We start from the raw sequence: 22,792 nt of genomic DNA, 5'->3' as shown, positions 1-22,792 counted from the left end.
TTTGCATTGGTAGAACTGGGTTTGTGGCAGTGATTGCACGGTAGGACTGGGTATGTGGCAGTGACTTCAGGGCTAAGTGTCAGGGATCCCACTGGTAGGACTGGGTATGTGGCAGTGTTTGCATTGGCAGGACTGGGTATGTGGAATTAATTGCACTGTTAGGACTGGGTATGTGGCAGTGATCCCACTGGTAGGACTGGCTATGTGGCAGTGATTGCACTGGTAGGACTGGGTATGTGGCAGTGATGCCACTAGTATAACTGGGTATATGGAGTCACCCATCGTCAGCCCAGCGCCTCTCTCTGCACTGATCACACTCAGTATTCAGCCTGGACATAAAAATCCCTAGGAGGGGGCGTGGTTTCATCACTTTCTCCCCACCTCCTCTCGCACCCATTGGTACGTCTCTTTCAGCCTAGCCCCCTCTCCCCGCGCTCTGACCAATCAGGGGCTGCCTGTCAGTCAGTCCGCTCGTGTAGCCCCCAGCCTGGCAGTGCCGAGCGTGGCTCTCGCCTGGGAAGATCAGCTGGTGCCGGCTCCGGGATGATGGGGATTCCGGGCTTCACATGGCATGTGTATCTGCTCTTCAGCCTCCTCTGCAGGGGTAGCTTCACAGGGGGCAGCGGCCTGCCAGGTAAGACCAACTCCATCACCCACCTTCAAACTTTCCCAAGTGCCCACACTTTCCCCTCCTGATCCTCCATCGGTCCAGGGTGACAACCCTATGGCTAGCATACAGGGCTGAGAACTAGTATAGAGTGACTGTACATTGCATGCAGGTTTAATTACATTGCAGTAACATATATGATGCATTCAAATCAGTATATATGTACAATGTAACAATTGGTGACCCTTCATGTATCACATGATGAGCATTTATTACATTAGAATATAGAATGATCCTGATGCCATGGACAAGTGCAATGAATACCTTTTATAGAAATACCTGTAATGAATCTATAAGATATCCACAGGCAGTATGGATGTATAGCAATCTACTGAATTATGATCATCATTCATTTTTATTGATCATATTTTGCAAAAAAAAAGAAAAAAAGTCACAATCGCTGATTGCAGTGCGCTCTATGATCACACATTAAAATGCATGCTCATTATTAGCATTGTAGAGAATTTCTATAACCTTAGTGTGTATCGTCACCATATATTCCATTATAACATCTACAGAACCTGCCCAGCACTATGCTGCATATAGGAGACCATCTATGAGCACACTAGTCCTACGTAAAGTCCTAGTCCTACGTAAAGCAAATGGGACTTATTTAACTACATATCACATGCAAATGTATTTTACAGTATGCTAATTTTGCGGTACCGCTCTGCACTTATGTGTAGTCCTTTGTACTGTACTCCAAAGGCAGATTTTAGTGACACTGTTGAAAAGTTTTGCCAAGTTGCGTTTGAGCTATAGACACATAATATGTGGATTTTTGGATTATCATCATCGGGAGCTCGGATTTAAATTTTTACTGTACAGTGCGATCCGTAAATTCTGCCTTGTGCCTACCATGCTTAAAGCTTCTCCGTCAGATTTCTTTATTACCTTCAGAAAATTCAAGAGTTCTCATCTCTTAATGCAAGGAGATTTTAATCTATTAAAGGAAAAAAAAAAGAAAAAAAAAGTGATTCGATAAAATAGCATCAATGCCACATTTGTGGTTCTGTGATACATATTCGATCGCTTACATGTAAAATTTTCACACCTCCCCCTTATTTTTTTTATTAATAATGCTGTTATTGGATTTTGTAACTGCTACACCTGCAAGCGTCTTAAGTCAGAGCAAAATAAGTGTTTTCTTTGTAGGATGGAAGAGATTTTAACTAACCAGTTTCCTGTAATCTGCTAATTGTAATTGCCCTTAAAAAAAAAAAAAAAAAAAATGATGGTTGTTTTAGCATCTGTGTCACATTGAGGACAATATGCCGCTCCTTTATTTAGCATTAAGTCCACAGCGATCTGTCATCTATTTAGTTTTTTTTTTTCCTTTTTTTTTTTTTTTCTTCTTTTAACTGAGCCCCAGATGTTTGTGTAGCATTAAATTGTTAGAGAATCAATTAAAACGGAGTTTCCAGAAAGACAAATATACGTATTGACATAAGGGGCATCAATCAGCAGCCTTGGGGCACTATATTTATTCCTGTCTTTCAGCCTGAGAGAGGACAAGGCAGGTTTCACGCTGAGACCATCTATTCTTCCTTGGGCTGCTCTGGTCATCCATTGTAAATCATACAAATAAACCGCAACTATTTCATTTTGTAAGTCGCTTTAAAGGCTGTTTGTTCCCAAGAAAAGAAGCAACTTACTAAAACCAATAAATTAATTTCTCCCGTCGGCGTCAGGATTATTTTGACTAAATTTGCATCGCTTGTCACCATTTTTGAATAACGATCTGCAGCGTTTTGGGTATGGAGCAAGGATCGTGCGACTTTTTGCTACGGATGTCAATCAGAGGGTGCTGATGACTGCACAGCGGCGGCGTGAGATTTAAACGTCAAAAGCGTTTTTTTTTACATTGTTTTTAGTCTGCCCTGCGACGTTGTGATCTTGCTTCACGCCACCTTAAAAACACATGTTGGAGATTACCCGCACCCATTTTTTACAAAGGGTTAATTGGTCCCCTCGATCGACTGTGTCGCACTGTTTCCTAATTCTCCGCAGGCTGAAAGGACCTTGCCAAAACATTGCCATTTCCTATAATCGCTTAATGATATTTTCCTTTCGCAGACCTCGGCTCAAGCTGTGACAAACCCCCTTTATTTCACCTGTGCCCGACATCCGCCATCTGTTTTCGATCGTCAAAATAGTTAAAACGCTGTAGACAAATTAAGGTTGCCCTCTTTAACGCTCTGCTGGCCGACCCAGCCCCCCCCCAGGAAAGGGAAGGTGGAGAGGGTTTTTTTTTTTTTTTCCTAAGTTTGGTTCTTTATGGTTTAATCTATAAAACATGTTTTTTTTTTTTTTTGTTTTGTTTTCATATTTGCAGAGATTGACGAGTGCGCGGAGGGGACCGATGAGTGTCACATCGATGCTATCTGTCAGAATACCCCGAAATCCTACAAATGCATCTGCAAGCCAGGATACAGTGGAGAGGGGAAACAATGCGAAGGTAGGGATAAAGGGACTGGGCTGCTCTTCCTATTTGTTTGCACTGCTAAATCTTTGTAAATAGCTGAATTCCTGAAACGATTAATGCAGATTTACAGCTGCTTGCCCTCAAGTCTTGGTGTTTATTGGCCGAGAACCCCTGCTGGGTCTGTTAATTGTTCTGAAGTTGAGATACTTCTTGCAACAGTAGCCGACTGATACTTGCTGTGTCTCTGGGTAGATCTATATGCGTGTGTCTTCCCATAAAAGTATAGGATAAGCCTGCCAAATCTGAGTTCTGAAACAGGGGGGTGATACAGGAGGTGGCAACAAAACATCTGCTAAAAGCTACCCTGCCGGTTGATAAATGGTTTAGTTTGCTCTTTTATATGTGATAAATTCAATAAAAAAATAAATAAATATATAAAATCCTATTATAACTTTTGTTTTTTGTTTTCCACCCGGTTTCCCACCTTAGTGCTGCTGATCGCCTTCAGCCTCTTTCAGCCACTTCCTGTCTGTGTGAACTCACTACAGCATGATCTGCACATCATTGCTTGGGACTGGCTTCCTGGTAGCAATAACGGTAGTCTTACCTGTGCAGTGTATGGTTTTTGTAGTGTTTTATTTTTTTATTTTTTGGAACCAAGGAGCATAATTGGTAGACAAATGAGAGACCTTTTTTTTCCCCCCATAACAGAAAATGTGGCTGAACAAGGACCTCCATCGCAGGATCTGCTGCTTGGTATTCTTTTAATGAAAGCTCCAGATTGAAAAAGATTAATAACAACCTTTGGAATTATGTTAACCACTTCAGTCCCGGACCATTTGGCTGTCCAAAGACCAGAGCACTTTTTGCGATTCGGCACTGCGTCGCTTTAGCTGACAATTGCGTAGTCGTGCGATGTGGCTTCCAAATAAAATTGATGTCCTTTTTTCCCCACAAATAGAGCTTTCTTTTGGTGGTACTTGATAACCTCTGCGGTTTTTATTCTTTGCACTATAAACAAAAAAAGAGCAACAATTTCGAAAAAAAACCACTTATTTTTTTATTAATTTTTTACTTTTTGCTATAATAAATATCCCCAAAAAAATATATAAAAATAATTTTTTTCCTCAGTTTAGGCCGATACGTATTCTTCTACATATTTTTGGTAGAAAAACCACAATAAGCGCTTATTGATTGGTTTGCGCAAAAGTTTTATAGCGTCTACAAAATAGGGGATAGTTTTATGGCATTTTTTTATATATACTTTTTTACTAGTAATGGCGGCGATCATTTTTATCGTGACTGCAAAATTATGGCGGACACATCGGACACTTTTGGCGCCATTTTGGGACCATTCACATTTATACAGCGATCAGTGCGATTAAAAACACACTGATTACTGTGCAAATGTGACTGGCAGTGAAGGGGTTAACCGGGGGGGGGTGCTGCAGGGGTTAAGCGTGTCCTAGGGAGTGATGCGAACTGTAGGGGGAGGGGCTGTGTATGACACGACAGTGATCAACGCTCCCGATTACAGGGAGCTGTGATCAGTGACAGTGTTGATAGGCAGAACGGGAAAATGCTTGTTTACTTTAGCATCTTCCCGTTCTTCCTCTCTGTAGGACGATCGCGGGTATCCCTGCAGATATCGAGTCTGCGGGACCTGCGGTCGGACTCACGGAGGGCACGCGCCTGCTATTCAAGCCTCACAAGATGATATACAATAATGTGATTTCGTGCAGCGGAGCCAAACTGTTGCAGTAAAACTGCAGCGGCTGGTCCGCAAGCGGTTAAAGTGTTACTAAACCAAATAATATGAAAATAGTTCATCCGCACCCCCCCCCCCCCCCTTTTCCCCACAGTGCCCACAGCTTCTAAATCATCTTTTTTACATTAAATACTTCCACTATATACCTCTTTGGATGATCTGTATACCACGGTACATGATAAACTGCGGAGTTTCTACAATACTGAGAGTTCAGGAAGGAGGAGATTTCCACTGCAGCTTGTATACACGTCCACATGTGTGATCTCAATATCGTGTGACCTGGCTAGCTCTGGTCAACAAGAAAATGTGCTCTCCAGCATAAAAGACACAACTGAGCATGTGCAGGTCGGCTACTCTGCCTGTGTTAGCTGGCCTTCCCCAGGCAGTGCAGGAGGGGATGATCTGTGCATACAGATGATACACAATGTGGAGGATTAACCCCTGAAGTTCCCCAGTGTGTATAACAATCATGCTCTGCTGCATATAGAGACCGATTTTACTGTTGTGGGTTTATTAACACTTTAAGGGCTTGTTCACACCAGTTGCAGTCTCTCCACAGCCTTGTTTTCTGTCAGGCCAGTTCACGCCCTTGAATTGTGCGGTGCTACACATTCCACCACATAGCATTGCACAGCAGCCAATAGAATTAAAAAAAGAAATGTCATCTTGTGACATTTCAATAAAGTTTGCATAAAAAAAAAAAAAATTTTTTAAAAAAGAAGTAAACTGTGCAATGTGCTAGGATTGGCACTGCCTAGCATCCTACCACATGCCAGCGGCTGTGTTCTAGCACAGTTGCAGGTGTGAATGAGCCCTAGACCCTGAATCTTGTTTGTTTTCATGTTGCAGCCTTATTTGGGGTGTTTCATGAAAAATAGTCACATTCTGCCGCAGCCCCCCCCAAATTAGGGGTGTTATCCCTGCAGGATCCTGTGTTTTGTTTTTGTTTTTTTCGTCCTTTTTAAAATTGAAACAGGATCTGTGAATGGAAGACTACAAGTCCTATCCTCCACTGTGGCAGAGGATCCTGAGGATCTCAATGGAGCACACGTGAGGTGGTCTCTCTGCACTTGTAGTCCATTGATTACTTTTTCTGGCACCATAATGGTAGCTCCATACAGACCTGGGGCTGGGGGATGAGTCTGCAGGAGCGCTGGGCATGGCTGCAATCACCTCCAAGCTCAAGGCAAAAAGTTAATAACTGCACACTTTTTTTTTTTTATTCTAATGCATTTATATATTTTTTTTTTTTTACAAAAGGTGAACTATGCCTTTTAATACGTGGTAGTAAAAGCTTATATGAGAATTTAGTGACTGAGTTTACATCTACTTCCTTTCTTTCTATCCAGCAATGGATTAAATATACTGTGGTTGCCCCAGATGCAAGAATACTATAGGCACGTATATACATATGTTCTGGAGCTGTCCCAAAATCGCTAAATATTGGGCTGACATAATGGACTTTGTTAATGGCCGCCTCCAGCTAGAGCTCCCCCTGTCCCCAGAGCTGGCTCTACTAGGGGATCAGGACGATGATCAAAGACCCAGACATACCAAATCACTGCTGGCTTACCTCTTTTTCTATGCCAAGAGGGAAATTGTATTGCGTTGGAACGCCTCCTCTCCCCCTAGGGTTGGAATGTGGGAGAAGTCGATCAACGCTGTGCTTCCACTGTACAAACTAACTTGTATAAATAGGAACTGCCCCCAAAAATTCTCCAAAGTATGGCAGCTATGGACGGCATAACGGGGAGTGTTCATGACGGGGGGGGGGGGATAGTAACCTGCAATAAACGATATTGGACATGGGAAGGATGGACGCATGGGGGAGGCATGCCTTAGCCGCTCTTCTATCTGTGCTACGGCTTTAACCCTGCTATATATGGATAGGGAATAGTGTTTTATGTTGTACATTTACTTGTTCTACTCAACCAATGTACCTATACTGTGTATTTGATTTGGTCCATGTTGGACGACTATTGTATCGTGCCTTAATTGTTTGCAATAAAGGAACATTCTTTTTCGTAAAAAAAAAAAAAAAATATACTGTGGGCCCCAGGCTGTTTTCAGTTCATGGGTGCTTTGCCAGTTTAATTGGATCATGTATAAGGGTCAGTGTACAGACAGTTGAGTCCTGCTTCGTACATGGTTTGGGGAAACCTTTTCTGCGGTATTTATAATGCAGTGTTTGCAGCTTAAAATTGGATCTCATACGGTGAAATACTCTGAGAATTACCAATTTAATCATGGCAGATAATAATATTCCTATGTGAAGGTGTGCATATGTATTGAGCATGATTGCTTGATAATCTTAAAACCTAATTGTATATTCCATATTTATTTTTATACTTTTTAGTCTGTTCTGTTACTGTAGTGTATTTTTGCGACTTTAAAAAAAAAAACATTTTTATTTATTGTTCTAGCCTTACCCTGGCCTTGGTGCCCAGTTCTCTGCAATGTGGTGTGTGTGTGTGTGTGTGTGTGTGTGTGTACACACATCACTCCCTGGGTCCTTTTTCTTCTGATTGGGTATTGTATTTTTACAGCAGGCCCTACTGACCCCCAAAAGATCTGTACGGTAGCTGGATCTGACTGAATGCTGTTTTTTCGGTCAGTTCTTTAGTGTATGGTCCACTTTAGATTGCTTATAAAGAAGTCTATTTTACTTTGAAGTACAGAGCCTGCTTAGCATCCCCATGGGTCCCCTTGATGTCTAGGGCCCAGGGCAGTCACTTGTTTCTTTATTTTTATAAGCTGCATATGACAAATTGACATATTGACAAGTGACATTAGATTGTGGCCACATCTAACCTTTTCTCAATGATCGCTCATAAAGGATTTTTTTTTATTATCTGCTGCTGTTAATAACAGTAAATAGTTTGAAGTGTGTCTTTGGTTTATATTATGTCCCACTTTCTTACCCACTCTGCTTTTCTTGTCAAGTCAATGATAAAGGAAGCCCTGTAAATAGTTGGCTATTAAAAAAAAAAAAAAAATACATATTGTAGGGGATCAGAGGAGTGAAGAGCTGGCTCCGAGGCAGTCCAGTAAAATAAAATTGGCTTTTATTCAGCAAAACAAAACATAAGACCAGACAGACTTGTCTTATCACACAGATGTGCACACAGGTACAGCTCACAGTTCATGGCTCCAAATAGAGCTACAGTCTTTTTGTGGTTTAAGCTCACCCAGCAGGTGCACTATCCAGCAATGGTTTCCACACATCGTGCTGCTGTGTCTCTCTCTCCTACTCAACAACTCCACACTGACACTTTCAGCACACCTGACCATAAGCAGGTCTGAAGGGGAAGTACCTGCCTTCTTCAATTAACCCCCTCTTAACCCTGCCCCAGGCTGACCCTCTACTATATATATATATATATATATACAGTGGTGTGAAAAAGTGTTTGCCTCCTCATTTCCTGTTCCTTTGCATGTTTGTCACACTTAAGTGTTTCGGAACATCAAACCAATTTAAACAATAGTCAAGGACAACACAAGTAAACACAAAATGCAATTTGTAAATGAAGGTGTTTATTATTAAAGGTGAAAAAAAATCCAAACCATCATGGCCTTGTGTGAAAAAGTGATTGCCCCCCTTGTTAAAACATACTATAACTGTGGTTGTCCACACCTGAGTTCAATTTCTCTAGCCACACCCAGGCCTGATTATTGCCACACCTGTTCACAATCAAGGCATCACTTAAATAGGAGCTGCTTGACACAGTAAGGTCCACCAGAAGATCCTTAAAAGCTACACATCATGCCGAGACCCAAAGAAATTCAGGAACAATTGAGAAAGAAAGTAATTGAGATCTATCAGTCTGGAAAGGGTTATAAAGCCATTTCCAAAGCTTTGGGAATCCAGCGAACCACAGTGAGAGCCATTATCCACAAATGGCGAAGACATGGAACAGTGGTGAACCTTCCCAGGAGTGGCCGGCCGCCCAAAATTACCCCAAGAGCGCAGCGACGACTCATCCAAGAGGTCACAAAAGACCCCACAACAACGTCCAAGGAACTGTAGGCCTCACTTGCCTCAGTTAAGGTCAGCGTTCATGCCTCCACCATCAGGAAAAGACTGGGCAAAAATGGCCTGCATGGCAGAGTTCCAAGGAGAAAACCACTGCTGAGCAAAAAGAACATCAAAGCCCGTCTCAATTTCTCCACAACACATCTTGATGATCCCCAAGACTTTTGGGACAACATTCTGTGGACCGATGAGACAAAAGTGGAACTCTTTGGAAGGTGTGTGTCCAAGTATATCTGGCGTAGAAGGAACACTGCATTTCATAAAAAGAACATTATACCAACAGTAAAATATGGTGGTGGTAGTGTGATGGTCTGGGGCTGTTTTGCTGCTTCAGGACCTGGAAGACTTGCCGTGATAAAAGGAACTATGAATTCTGCTGTCTACCAAGAGATCCTGAAGGAGAATGTCCGACCATCTGTTCGTGTACTCAAGCTAAAACGAACTTGGGTTCTGCAGCAGGACAATGATCCTAAACACACCAGCAAGTCCACCACCGAATGGCTGAAGAAAAACAAAATGAAGACTTTGGAGTGGCCTAGCCAAAGTCCTGACCTGAATCCTATTGAGATGTTGTGGTATGACCTTAAAAAGGCCGTTCATGCTTGAAAACCCTCTAATGTAACTGAATTAGGACAATTCTGCAAAGATGAGTGGGCCAAAATTCCTCCAGGACGCTGTAAAAGCCTCATTGCACGTTATCGCAAACGCTTGGTTGCAGTTGTTGCTGCTAAGGGTGGCCCAACCAGTTATTAGGTTTAGGGGGCAATCACTTTTTCACACAGGGCCATGATGGTTTGGATTTTTTTTCACCTTTAATAATAAACACCTTCATTTACAAATTGCATTTTGTGTTTACTTGTGTTGTCCTTGACTATTGTTTAAATTGGTTTGATGTTCCGAAACACTTAAGTGTGACAAACATGCAAAGGAACAGGAAATGAGGAAGGGGGCAAACACTTTTTCACACCACTGTGTATATATATATATATATATATATATATATATATATATATATATATATATAATTTTTTTAATTATTATTATATAAAACATATACTCACATTTTTATATCTTCATGTGACAATGCTGAAGAAATTACACTTTGCTACAATGTAGTAAGTGTACAGTACAAAGTAGTGAGTGTACAGCTTGTATAACAGTGTCAATTTTCTGTCCCCTCAAAATAACTCAACGCAGCCATTAATGTCTAATGCACTGGCAACAAAAATGAGTACACCCCTAAGTGAAAATGTCCAAATTGGGTTCAAAGTGTCAATATTATGTGTGGCCACCATTTTTTTTCCAGCACTGCCTTAACCCTCTTGGGCATGGAGTTCACCAGAGCTTCACAGGTTGCCACTGGAGTCCACTTCAACTTCACCATGATGATATCATGGAGCTGGTGGATGTTAGAGACCTTGCGCTCCTCCACCTTCTGTTTGAGGATGCCCCACAGATGTTCAATAGGGTTTAGGTCTGGAGACATGCTTGGCCAGTCCATCACCTTTACCCTCAGCTTTTTTAGCAAGGCAGTGGTCGTCTTGGAGATGTGTTGGGGTCGTTATCATGTTGGAATACTATCCTGCGGCCCAGTCACCGAAAGGAGGGGTTCATGCTCTGCTTCAGTATGTCACAGTACATATTGGCATACATGGTTCCCTCAATGAACTGTAGCTCCCCACTGCCGACAACACTCATGTAGCCCCAGTCCATGTCACTCCCACCACAATGCTTGACTGTAGGCAATAAACACTTGTCTTTGTACTCCTCACCCGGTTGCCGCCACACATGCTTGGCATCATCAGACCACAGGACATGGTTCCCGTAATCCATGTCCTTAGCCTGCAAACTGTTTGCTGAAGACAAGCAGACTTTCTTCTGCATCATGTTTAGAAGAGGCTTCTTTCTGGGGCAGCAGCCATGCAGACCAATTTGATGTGTGTGTAATAAATATTTTATATATATATATATATATATATATATATATATATATATATATATATTAATTATATTCAGCTGTATTGTTAGCTTCTTGCTCAGAGCAACCATTCTAGGGAGCTGGGGGAATGAGAATAATTTGATTTAGTTAATTAGTGTAGTATGGGGCTCAATTTACTTTAAAAAGAAACAGTCAGTGTAATAACACAAATGTCCACTCTAAGGATCCATTCCCACTAGTGCGACTTGTCATCCGCGCTTTGACAAAGTCACATGACAAGTTGCAAGCCATTGATTTCAATGGCCCCCATTACAATCTACGTAACTTAAAGTCGCAGCGACTTGGAAAAGGTTCCTGCACTACTTTGATGCAACCTTCTTGTGACTTGAGTGCCAGAGAGTGTAAAGTCACATCAGAGTCGCACCTGAAATTGCCAGACTTTGGAGTCGCACCAGTGGAAACACAGCTTAAAGTTAACCTTTTGGTAGTAAAGTCTACATAAATAAATCCATGGTGTGTTAATATATACAACAGTCATGTGATCGTGACGATATGCGTCAGAATAGACGGGCACCGGATGTGACGTTAGGCCGCGAGCTCGCTGCTCGTTTTGTTTTTACTCTATTTATCTGTTTTTATGTGAGCAACCATCCCTTATTTTATTTTTTTACAAGAAAAGAAAGAGCAACCATCCTTTAAATGTAAATCAAATTATAATGTAGTTTTACATGCTTCACTATTGGGGTCCCCTGTTCCCCTTTCTTTATATCATTGATGTGTCCATCTGGGAGGATTTTCAGCGCTACTGGTTTATATAAAGGAGAAATATTTAGGATGACCTACTGCAGGACCCTGGAATCCTAGATTGCCTTTGGCTATCTTCACACTGTTGCCTTACAGCAGTAAGGTAAGGAGCCATTGCACTTAGAAGTGTGATTGCACTGAAGAAAAAAGACCACTTATTCACACCACCACAACAACACGTAATGTCAGTTGGAATTCAGCACTTTACACTGTATTTACCAGCATCTGTTTGAACTTTCATGCTCACTTTGGACTTTTTGACACTAGCACTTTTAAGTTTAAGATGGCATCGGTTGGATGCTATTTTCCTTTGTGTTAGTTGCACCTATATTGTACATTGGAAGTGTATCACCCATTTATTTTGAGCATTCAGTACTTTAGATTGTCTTATTTTGTAATTTTATATTGCGCTTTTTAGTTTATTAACTTGACTATTTTTTTTGTTCATTATTCTGAACTCTTTACAATTTATAGTAGTCACTTAGCACTTTATTATTATTATTATTTTTTTTTTTTTTATCACTTGGAGCACAGCACCACCTATTGATTTTAAAATACAACAACATTACAATTTTTCAAAAAAATGCTCCACCTTTTATCCCTTAAAAAGAAGTATCTGAGCTCCAGTCTTGTGCCTTTCCCAGGCTGAGATGTCATCAGTCTGCTGCAGGCGAGAGGAAAAAAATTCCACAGTTGCTTCTCCCCTAGTGATCAAAAATGTTACTAAACCCAGGACCCTGCAATCACTATATCTGGTCTCCCACAGTACACAGAACATGGAAATTCAATTATTTTACTAAATATAAATGGCTAAATACCTTTTCTCATCAGTAGTATATAGCAGTCTTGTGATTTCTAACAGTGTCTGGTTAAAGCTTGTAGGAGGAGTTTTCATTCCCTTCTGACTGTCCTATAAGGCTGCAGGAACCCTGACCCTGGATAGTGCTGATTGGCCCTGTGCCGATCATATGCAAAAAAATAAAAAAATAACTCTAGCAATACACACCAAACTGAGCATGTGCAGAGTAACCCCAAGGCTCTGTACTATCAAGAGATGGACTGGGGACAGTGGAATAAAGGGCAGATCAGAGAAGACAGGATCAAACAGCCTTTTTACTCAGTGCATAGAATTAACCCTTTAGGTTCCACGGTTGTATAACAAGCATGCTTTACTGCACATATAGACTGCTTTTACTGTTGTGGAGTTAGTAACATTATTAATCTTGCAGCAAGGTGAGAAGCTGCAACAGGAGCTTATCTGAGTCAGACATTTGTGAACAAAGGCACAAACTGCTTAGGTACCAAGATTTACATGATTTGTAAGAAGGCATCTCCATTCATGGAGGATGCTCCCGGACTTCCATCCTTCTAGAGAGAAAAACATAAGAAGGCTTTATCAGGGAAATACTGTGATCTATGGAACAGATGCATACCTGGAAGTGTTGCACTTACATGTTGTATAGCGTGACTGCAAATATTTTAAAGCGGTAGTAAACCGCTGGACGTTTTTTCCAGGCCCTCCCATCTTCCTTTTGGCTGTGTGACTGCCCGGAGCCACGATGACATCACTTCCGCATATGCATGCAGGAGCCACAGTTTACGATACAGGGCTTATAGGGCTATAGGTAAAAGTCATAGATGGGTGTTTACTCTCACTTTAAAAATGTGTTTTAATACTAGGTCCACTTGATGAATTAATCGTGCAGCCTTATCTCTCCAGGGTAGGTGTGTGTGCTGTTATTCATATGTATTATCTCCCTGTCTAAGTAGAAATGTCTTCCCAATAGCCTTTGTGCATAAACTTCAGGCAGATGCCTGTTTGGAATGCTGGAGATTGGTAAAATTGTCAATGAACACGGCCTTTGGTCATCTTTCATGTAATCCTGACTGCCCCTTTGTTCTGGCTGTTTTGGAGTATCTGGTATCAGCACTGAGCTCAGACAGGGGAAAGGATAGACTTACAGCCTGACACTTAGCCTTGCACTTCAGCTTGCACAGGGGGAGAATACAAGTAAATACAAATATTAAGCATCCCCAAATGATAGAGTTGCACTATAACAATTTAGTAGTGGATACTCCGATTGCTACACATGTCCATTTGTGATTGGCTCTCTTTAAAGCCCAAATTAAGTTTAATTTACTTATCCTAGGTATATTAAATATGCAGATGAAAGGTTTTAGTTTTGTTCCGCTTCTAATTGCTCCCTACCTGCCCAAAATCCAAGAGTCGAACAGCAAACTGCAAAGAAGGAGCAGTATTCTCTGTATGAGGGCAGCAGTCTCTCTGCAGAGGTCCGACATGCTCTGCGCTGTGCTGTGTCAGGGCTACAGATCTCCAGTCAGCAGGAAATATGAGCTTTATGGATTGGAGAGTTCTAACTCTGAGTCAGACAGAGGCGTATCTTCAAAATGGGTCTTTTTGCATCAAAACCAAATGCTTAGCTTACTGTGAAAAAGTAAGTACACCTCTTGGAAATGGTTTACTTTTTCAACAGATTATGAAACCTTTGGGTTTTTTTTTTTTTTCCTAACTACAGTTCAATGTGATCAGCATAACAGAAATATTTTGTGAGCCTGAATTCTTGGTAAAAATGTAATATAGGATAGGTAGTATAATATATATATTATATAATCTATCGCGCTGCATGAAAAATTAAGCAGAAGAACAAAACACCATGGTTGATGAAGAACCTTCTCCCAGTCCACCTGTGGATTGCAGAGGTTTTGTCATGTGAGCTGATTCTTAACCTCCCTGAGTGTCTTCCCATTGGCTGTGTCTCACTTTGATGTCCGTTTGAACACATACTGATCTACCATACCGTACCAAGTTTAGGGAAATCTAGGCTATCAGGATTATCCCTGGTTTTCCATCAACCATGGTGTTTCGACACCCAAGCCTTTTTGACTTGAGAGGTATATGCCCCCTCAAGTCCAACCTTTCTGGTAAGCCTTCAGATAATTGGTGGCAGTCTCCTCACAAGATTCCCTCACCCGTCTGACCTGTATTGATGTTTACTGGTCCTTATTTATCAACTCACAGACAGTGTCCATAATCACCAGAATATTTGTTTTTTACTGCATTTTGTCAGTTAACACGTGGTGGACATTTTTGCGCAATGTTATTTATATTCACTTATTCATTTTCTTCCCTATAAGCACTGCATATATTTTTCTCCTTTTGGCTAATATAGGGCAGATAGACCTTGGAGTGGGTGGTGGCTGCATTTGTTTTCTTTTTTCAAGCTTCTTTTATTATTCATTTATTGTCAGCTGGTAATCCTGCAGATATCACAGTTGCTGTCCCTAGGTGGCTACGACACTCCACCATTGCATCCATGGAGAGAGTCATGGTTGTCACTCTAGGCTGTTCTGATGTTCACTACAAGCACGCCTGTATCTCCATTTCCATTATGGCTAGGTTCACACCTGTGCCGCTGCGAGACCCGCACAAATTCCCGCAGCTGCAATCCCCTGCACAGTGAAACGCCAGATCCTCAGACGGGTGCCATTAATCCTAATGGCATGCCGCCCACACTGGGAACTGTGCTGTACTCGTGGTTCCTATGTGGACTGCAATTTCCAAAGTAGTACAAGGACTTCTTTCCTGCATTTCATAGGGCACGGCAGCCCATTCATTTAAAAAAAATACAACTATCACAGCAACCACATCTGTAAGTTGTAGCATATTAAATTTGTGTTCTGGACTTTTCTTATCCTTTAAAGTAGAAATAAATCTGCAGAAAGAAGTTTTGTGAATTTGGCAGATCTGCCTATATGTTCACCTCCTCCGTTGTTTCTTGCTGCTCTGTCTGCCACCAATACCATCTTTTCTGCCTCTTCTGCTGGGTTTTGTGTCTCTTCCCCCCCCCCCCCCCCCTTCTGCCATTGGGAAGCCACTGATGATGTAACTCCTACACGTGTATACCGCCGATTTATCATCCTGACACCCAGCTACTGTATATTCTTAGCGCTTTACAGAAAAAAGCATAGAAGTCCATCTCAAAGCATGACAAAAGCAGGCAGGGGTAAGGGGAGAGGGGGTGCCCAAGTACCTGCAGTCCAGCTGTTGTTTTTTTTTAATTAGATACCTGAGTTGCTTTAATCCTTCCTGGCAGAAAAAACCCAGCAACACATCCCTCAATGACAAGGGCCCCTTTCACACTTGTGCGACCTGTCCTGCGACTTGGGACTGAACAGTCCTATGACAAGTCGTTCTCCCATGGTTTACCAATGAGTACCATTCACATTTGTGTGACTTCAAGTAGCACCGACTTCAAAGTAGTCCCTGTACTGCTTTGGTCCAACATTGATGCTAGTTAAGGTCCATAGACCTCAGTTTACACAGGTATTCCCTGAAATTGTGGCAAACTCGCGGCCGCTAAATCACAGTAAAATCACGTGACTTTGAAGCCACAGTAGTTTGAAAGGGGCCTAAGAAAGAGAATGCAAAAAAGTGGGACTTTAGAGGTGCTGAGACTCTCTCAGAATAAATGTCAATACATGAATAAAGATAAAAGAAAAAAATGTATTACATAAAACAAGATAAAAAAGACATACATGGGGAATTCACCCCTTATAAGTAGGGGTTGTAGTTCCCACACAAAACTTTAGAACCATAAACAAGCATCCCTGGAGGTAGTCTCTAATATAAATATATATATATATATACATATATATAATATAAAAAAATGTATGTGTGTGTGTATATATATAATATTAAATATTTATTTATTACACTTCATATACAGCATATGTATTGGCAGGAAGAAAAGATTCCCCATCCCAACGTGTTTCGGCTGTATTGGCTTTTTCAGGGTTTCAGGGAAATTGTATGGCTTTAGAACAACTAGAAAAAATAGAAAAACCTATACCGGTACATAATATACAGTTCTTAAGTGGATATTCATATACTTTGAATTGTTTCCTAATCAGCAACTCACAATTATTAAGGGAAAAAAAACTATTGGCGATATCAGGAGATGCTTGTACTATTCACTCTGTCACGGTCAGAAATGCTAGAAGGTGAGCAGATACAAGAAAGATGGGCCATATCAGAGCAGGTCCTCCCCCCCCCCCCCCCCAGGTCACAAGGATCGAATCCCAAGAAAGGGATCGAATGCTGGGAACCATAGATTGGTGCTAGTCAAAACCAAATTCATGCTAGTGTGAAACATAAAAAACAAAACTGATTTATATATTTGCTTAACAAGTCCTGTAACCTCATGCACACTGACATTTCACATGTGTAGGAAAAGGTCCTTGGGGTCATGTGATGTGGGCGGCTGGCTTCTGATGGGGTGTGGGGGCTCCTAGATTTTATCATAAAATAAAGGGTATTGCACCAGACCTTTTGCACTCTTCTCTCTCGTTTTGTACATACTATGTCCAAAACTTAAAAACGAAAAGGGTTTTGGCTTTAGATATACTTTAATATAGAAGAAAGGAATAGTTTTATTGGTAGGCAGCAGCCGTTAAATGGTTTTACAACGGGTTCTGTTTTTCAGCTGGAGTTCTCCTTCCAAAGACACACACACACTAACTGATGAACATTTTACAAAGTTTCTCCTATAATGAAAAGGCCTCATTTGTCTGGCCGCGCTTTGTACATATTCATGACGCTCCTCTGCAAATTAATTCTACACTTGCTGAACAAGCTTGGCTGAAGACCTTTAGCAGTTCAGCAGCCATCTTGGCCTCTTTTATACTTATCCACATCAAAGCCTTCCCTAAGCCCTGAACTCCTCTTGTTTGAGAAGACGGACTTCTGTTTTATGGTAGACCTTGCCATAAATCTGTGTCACTTTAATCCCAGCAATTTTTCTTCCTCCGCCGCCTGCTTTGGCTCAGTCTGCAGTAAGGTTAGAATAAATTGAACAAATACTTTTTTTTTTTTTCTTGTTCATTTACCGTATGTCCTTTGCCTCGTTTTTCTTTTCAGCCTTCCCCATTCATTTTTTTTTTTTTTTTTAAGTTACACTTTCTTTATCTTATGTTCCCTTTTTTGTTTCTTGTAGAACAGGATTTGATTTTCTTTTTTTTCCCATATATATATATATATATATATATATATATATATATATATATATATATATATATATATATATATATATATATATATATATATATATATATTAAAAAAAAATAAAAATTGTCTTGTATTTACTTTACATTTAGGCAAGTTTCACACTGCTGCAATTCAATTTTGATCCGACTTGAAGTGTGATTATGTGATGCTACTTTCAAATGGTTTGCATATTCTATGTGGTCAAAATCATTGCGGAATCGCACCAAAGTAGTACTGGAACCTTTACCAAAATCTTACATTGAATTTGAGCAGACACCATTGAAAGCAATGTAATTTTCATTGTCATTCGATTCTGTGCAACTTAAGTTGCATCTAAAATCGCCCTAGTTTGAATGGAGCTTAAGACAATGGAAATCACATTCTTTTCAGTGAGGGCCATTTACATCAATGTGATTCCAGCACAGTTTTGGCCCCAAAGAATATGCAAACCACTTCAAAGTAAGCATTAAAGTTGTACTAGATAATCGCACTGAAATTCAGATTAAAATCATATTGTAGCAGTGCGAATCTAGCTTTAAAGTGGAGGGTTATAGACCCAGACAGGTTTTTTTTTTGCCATATGTGTCCCATTGCAGAAATTTCCCTTCACTTCCTGTCACATAACCGAGCAGAAAGTGAGAGGAAATTCCCCACAAATTAGGGTAATTCATTGGTGACCCCTAGATTTCCCCCTATTACTTTTTTGGGGATGACCTAAAATTAGGGATTTTCTTTTACTTTTACTTTCAATGATCATGGTAAACGGGACAAATGAAGAGGGTGAATCTTCTTAACATACGGCAAAATAAACTGACAGTGGGTCTAATCCCTCTTCACTCTATTCAAAAGGAAAAAAAAAATGTTTGCCTTTAGTTATACTTTTAGGCCGCTTTCACACGGCTGCTCCGTATGTCCATTTTTCTTCTATCCGCTGATGGATGAAAAACAGACATGCATGTATCTCTATGGGATAGCGGATGTCAGTGGATGATTATCTGCTAACATCCATCTCCGCTTTTATGATGGGAGAAAACCCTGTTTTTTCTTCCGTAAATAAACGGAACAGACGAAAAACGGATGTTAGCGGATAGGGATGAGCTCAGGCGTGTTCACATGGACCATGTGCTGAGCCCGCCAGGAAGTCGGCGCAGCGCTGTGCTAATCATAGGCAGTGAGACATTGCCCCGATGTACGGCTGCAGAGATCGGGCAATGTACCACTGCCTGTGATTAGCTCAGCGCTGCGCCGACTTCCTGGCGGGCTCTGCACATGGTTCATGTGAACACGCCTGAACTCATTCCTATTAGTCGACATTCCGTTTACATCCGATCCACTGACATAGCATTTTAAACCCTTTTTTCTTTCTTCATTAAACACACTGTAAATAGCTGGTTGCTAAGGAGAGGGCCGGAAAGTCGACTGCTGCGTCTTTAACAACCGATGAGTCATCATCTGCCAGTGGGGTTTCCCACTAACTGCTGAATGTAAAAGGGAAAAAAAATAATTGCCGACAAAAACGAGGTGGGGCCCCCCCCATGTCCATACCAGGCACTTCGGGTCCAGTATGGATTCAGAGGGGTCCCCCCCAAAATCCCAAAGCACCTTGCCCCCATGTTGATGGGGACAAGAGCCTCTTCCCGACAACCCTGGCTGGTGGTTGTCAGGGTCTGCGGGCAGGGGCCTAATCCCCTAGATCCCAGCTCCCCCACTATGCGCGTGGGTATCTGGTACACCTATCCATTCACCAAAAAGCAGTGAACTGTAAAAAAAAAAAAAAGAGACGGTTTTTGACAATTCCTTTATTAAAAGCTCTATCATCTCCAGGAGCCCTCCCCTCGGCTGCCACCTCTTCCCGCCGCCGCCTCTCCCGGTGTCTTCTTCTCTCCCGGTGTCCTCTTCTTCTTCTCTCCTGGTGTCGCCTGCTTTTCCCTGCGGTGTCTTGTCTTCCCCGATGCCTTCTCTCCTGCCGTCGTCTTCTTCCTCATCACTGGTTACCCGATAAATTTATTTGAAAACAGCTGTTTTTCTGCTTTTGCCATCTTGCTCTGTTGTGTTGTCGTCAGTTGTCTGGCATCTGTTATATAGCCATGGGGTGTGGCTATGCAATGACATTACCTGGTGAGCCCGCCTCATGGCTATGTAACAAAAGCCAGACTGCGGACGACAACACAATTTAGAAAGACGGCAACAAAAGAACATCGGCCAGCCAGGAAGAAGACAACGGCGGGAGAGAAGGTATCGGAGGAGACGGTGGCTGAGAGGATAGCACTGGGAGAAGACAAAGCTGTTAATAATATTAATAAAGGTATAATAATTGTAAAAAACTGGCTCTTGTGAAAACAAAAAAAAACACATGAGCCGGTTTTTGACAATTCCTTTATTAATAGCTCTGTCTTCTCCCGGTTCAGTCGTGTGTTGTTTTTTTTTTTGGGAAAAAAACGGATGTCAGTGGATATGAATCCTGGATCCGTTTTTTGATCTGCCTTTTTACCAAAAAAAAGTGACTGATCTGAGCAAAAAAACAGAACGTCCGTGTGAAAGGGGGCTTAATATCTTAGTTTTTTATTTGAATACTATACTTTCTGTCCGTTTTATCATTACATTGTTTTTATTTATCCTTTTGGCCGCTCGGCTCCGCCTGTCAGTCTCTTAGGTGGACCCAATCGGACCATCCATAGCTCTTCTTCATGAAGCGACGAATGTCAGCAGACATGTGTCCAGTTCACAAAAAAATGACTGCTGCGGATCTGTTCCCCATCTATCTATTGCATCGGTTGGAAACAGACAGGCAGTCTGACCGCCCCATAGAGAAAAGTGGGCTGTGTCAGTGTCCACTCTGTATCGCATACTGAACATGGAGCGGTCATCCGTCTGCTCAACGGGGATCAGCAGACGGATCCTTCGCTGAGCAAACGGATCTATTTGGCGGAGTCCGCCCCGTCTAAGATGGGTCTTTTGTGCTTTTTTTTTTTCTTCCCTTTACAGGTTTTATATTTTCTTCTGAATCATTTTTGAAAGTTACAGGCGGAAAGATTGTCCATATATCCAAAACGCACGTATAGTATAGTAATACAATTTTTCTGATAGTATTGCCGTAATTTTTTTTTTTTTAAGCATTTATTTTCCTATGACTACTTCATATATATATATATATATATATATATATATATATATATATATATATATATATATATATATATATATATATATATATATATATAGTGCCTTGCGAAAGTATTCGGCCCCCTTGAACTTTTCAACCTTTTGCCACATTTCAGGCTTCAAACATAAAGATATAACATTTTTATTTTTTGTGAAGAATCGCCAACAAGTGGGACACAATTGTGAAGTGGAACGAAATCTATTGGATTTTTGAAACTTTTTTAACGAATAAAAAAATGAAAAGTGGGGCGTGCAAAATTATTCGGCTCCCTTGCGTTAATACTTTGTAGAGCCACCTTTTGCTGCGATTACAGCTGCAAGTCGCTTGGGGTATGTCTCTATCAGTTTTGCACATTGAGAGACTGAAATTCTTGCTCATTCTTCCTTGCAAAACAGCTCGAGCTCAGTGAGGTTGGATGGAGAGCGTTTGTGAACAGCAGTTTTCAGCTCTTTCCACAGATTCTCGATTGGATTCAGGTCTGGACTTTGACTTGGCCATTCTAACACCTGGATACGTTTATTTGTGAACCATTTCTTTGTAGATTTTGCTGTATGTTTGGGATCATTGTCTTGTTGGAAGATAAATCTCCGTCCCAGTTTCAGGTCTTTTGCAGACTCCAACAAGTTTTCATCCAGAATGGTCCTGTATTTGGCTGCATCCATCTTCCCCCTCAATTTTAACCATCTTCCCTGTCCCTGCTGAAGAAAAGCAGGCCCAAACCATGATGCTGCCACCACCATGTTTGACAGTGGGGATGGTGTGTTGAGGGTGATGAGCTGTGTTGCTTTTACGCCAAACATATCGTTTTGCATTGTGGGCAAAAAGTTTGATTTTGGTTTCATCTGACCAGAGCACCTTCTTCCACATGTTTGGTGTGTCTCCCAGGTGGCTTGTGGCAAACTTTGGATGAGACTTTTTATGGATATCTTTGAGAAATGGCTTTCTTCTTGCCACCATATTTGTGCAGTGTACGACTGATTGTTGTCCTATGGACAGACTCTCCCACCTCAGCTGTAGTTCTCTGCAGTTCATCCAGAGTGATCATGGGCCTCTTGGCTGCATCTCTGATCAGTCTTCTCCTTGTCTGAGCTGAAAGTTTAGAGGGACGGCCAGGTCTTGGTAGATTTGCAGTGGTCTGATACTCCTTCCATTTCAAAATGATCGCTTGCACAGTGCTCCTTGGGATGTTTAAAGCTTGGAAAATCTTTTTGTATCCAAATCCGGCTTTAAACTTCTCCACAACAGTATTACGGATCTGCCTGGTGTGTTCCTTGGTCTTCATGATGCTCTCTGCGCTTTCAACAGAACCCTGAGACTATCACAGAGCAGATGCATTTACACAGAGACTTGATTACACACAGGTGGATTCTATTTATCACCATCAGTCATTTAGGACAACATTGGATCATTCAGAGATCCTCGCTGAACTTCTGGAGTGAGTTTGCTGCACTGAAAGTAAAGGGGCCGAATAATTTTGCATGCACCACTTTTCAGTTTTTTATTTGCTAAAAAAGTTTCAATTATCCAATAGATTTCGTTCCACTTCACAATTGTGTCCCACTTGTTGGTGATTCTTCACAAAAAATTAAAATGTTCTATCTTTATGTTTGAAGCCTGAAATGTGGCAAAAGGTTGAAAAGTTCAAGGGGGCCGAATACTTTCGCAAGGCACTGTATTTTCTTATGTTTTTAAATTTGTGCCTCCCCCCCTTTTTTTTTTTTTTTTTTTAATTACTTTTTTTTTTGCTTTTTATAAGCCCCTTATACACCCACCCCCCCCTTTTTTTCCCCTTTCATATTTTTGGTAAAATTATCTGATTTCTGAAAAAAAAATGAACATGGCTGAATAATCTGTTGCGAACCGCACGTCAGCTTTGATTGTAGGACCAGTCTGTTTAGACATATTCCGCACATTCCAGCAAGCCTACCC

General features: G+C 41.2%; 1 protein-coding gene across 2 annotated transcripts in view; it reads left to right on the top strand.

The window, feature by feature from the left end:
- Positions 1 to 485: 485 nt before the first annotated feature.
- SCUBE1 (signal peptide, CUB domain and EGF like domain containing 1) overlaps positions 486 to 22,792 on the top strand; it is a 453,110-nt gene continuing 430,803 nt past the window's right edge. For both annotated transcript variants that reach the window (XM_077469395.1, XM_077469394.1), the window contains exons 1-2: positions 486 to 634; positions 3,003 to 3,125. In XM_077469395.1, the coding sequence (XP_077325521.1) occupies positions 544 to 634; positions 3,003 to 3,125 (214 nt within the window). In that variant the 5' untranslated portion in view covers positions 486 to 543. The remainder of the gene's footprint in view (positions 635 to 3,002; positions 3,126 to 22,792) is intronic.

The sequence above is a fragment of the Lithobates pipiens genome, unplaced genomic scaffold (genome assembly GCF_037356315.1).
Source record: "Lithobates pipiens isolate NorthernLeopardFrog02 unplaced genomic scaffold, aLitPip1_a1.2 Scaffold_8, whole genome shotgun sequence".
NCBI classification, from domain to species: Eukaryota; Metazoa; Chordata; class Amphibia; order Anura; family Ranidae; genus Lithobates; species Lithobates pipiens.
The sequence above is the reverse complement of the archived record's forward strand: the minus strand, read 5'-3'. Positions and strand labels throughout refer to the sequence as shown.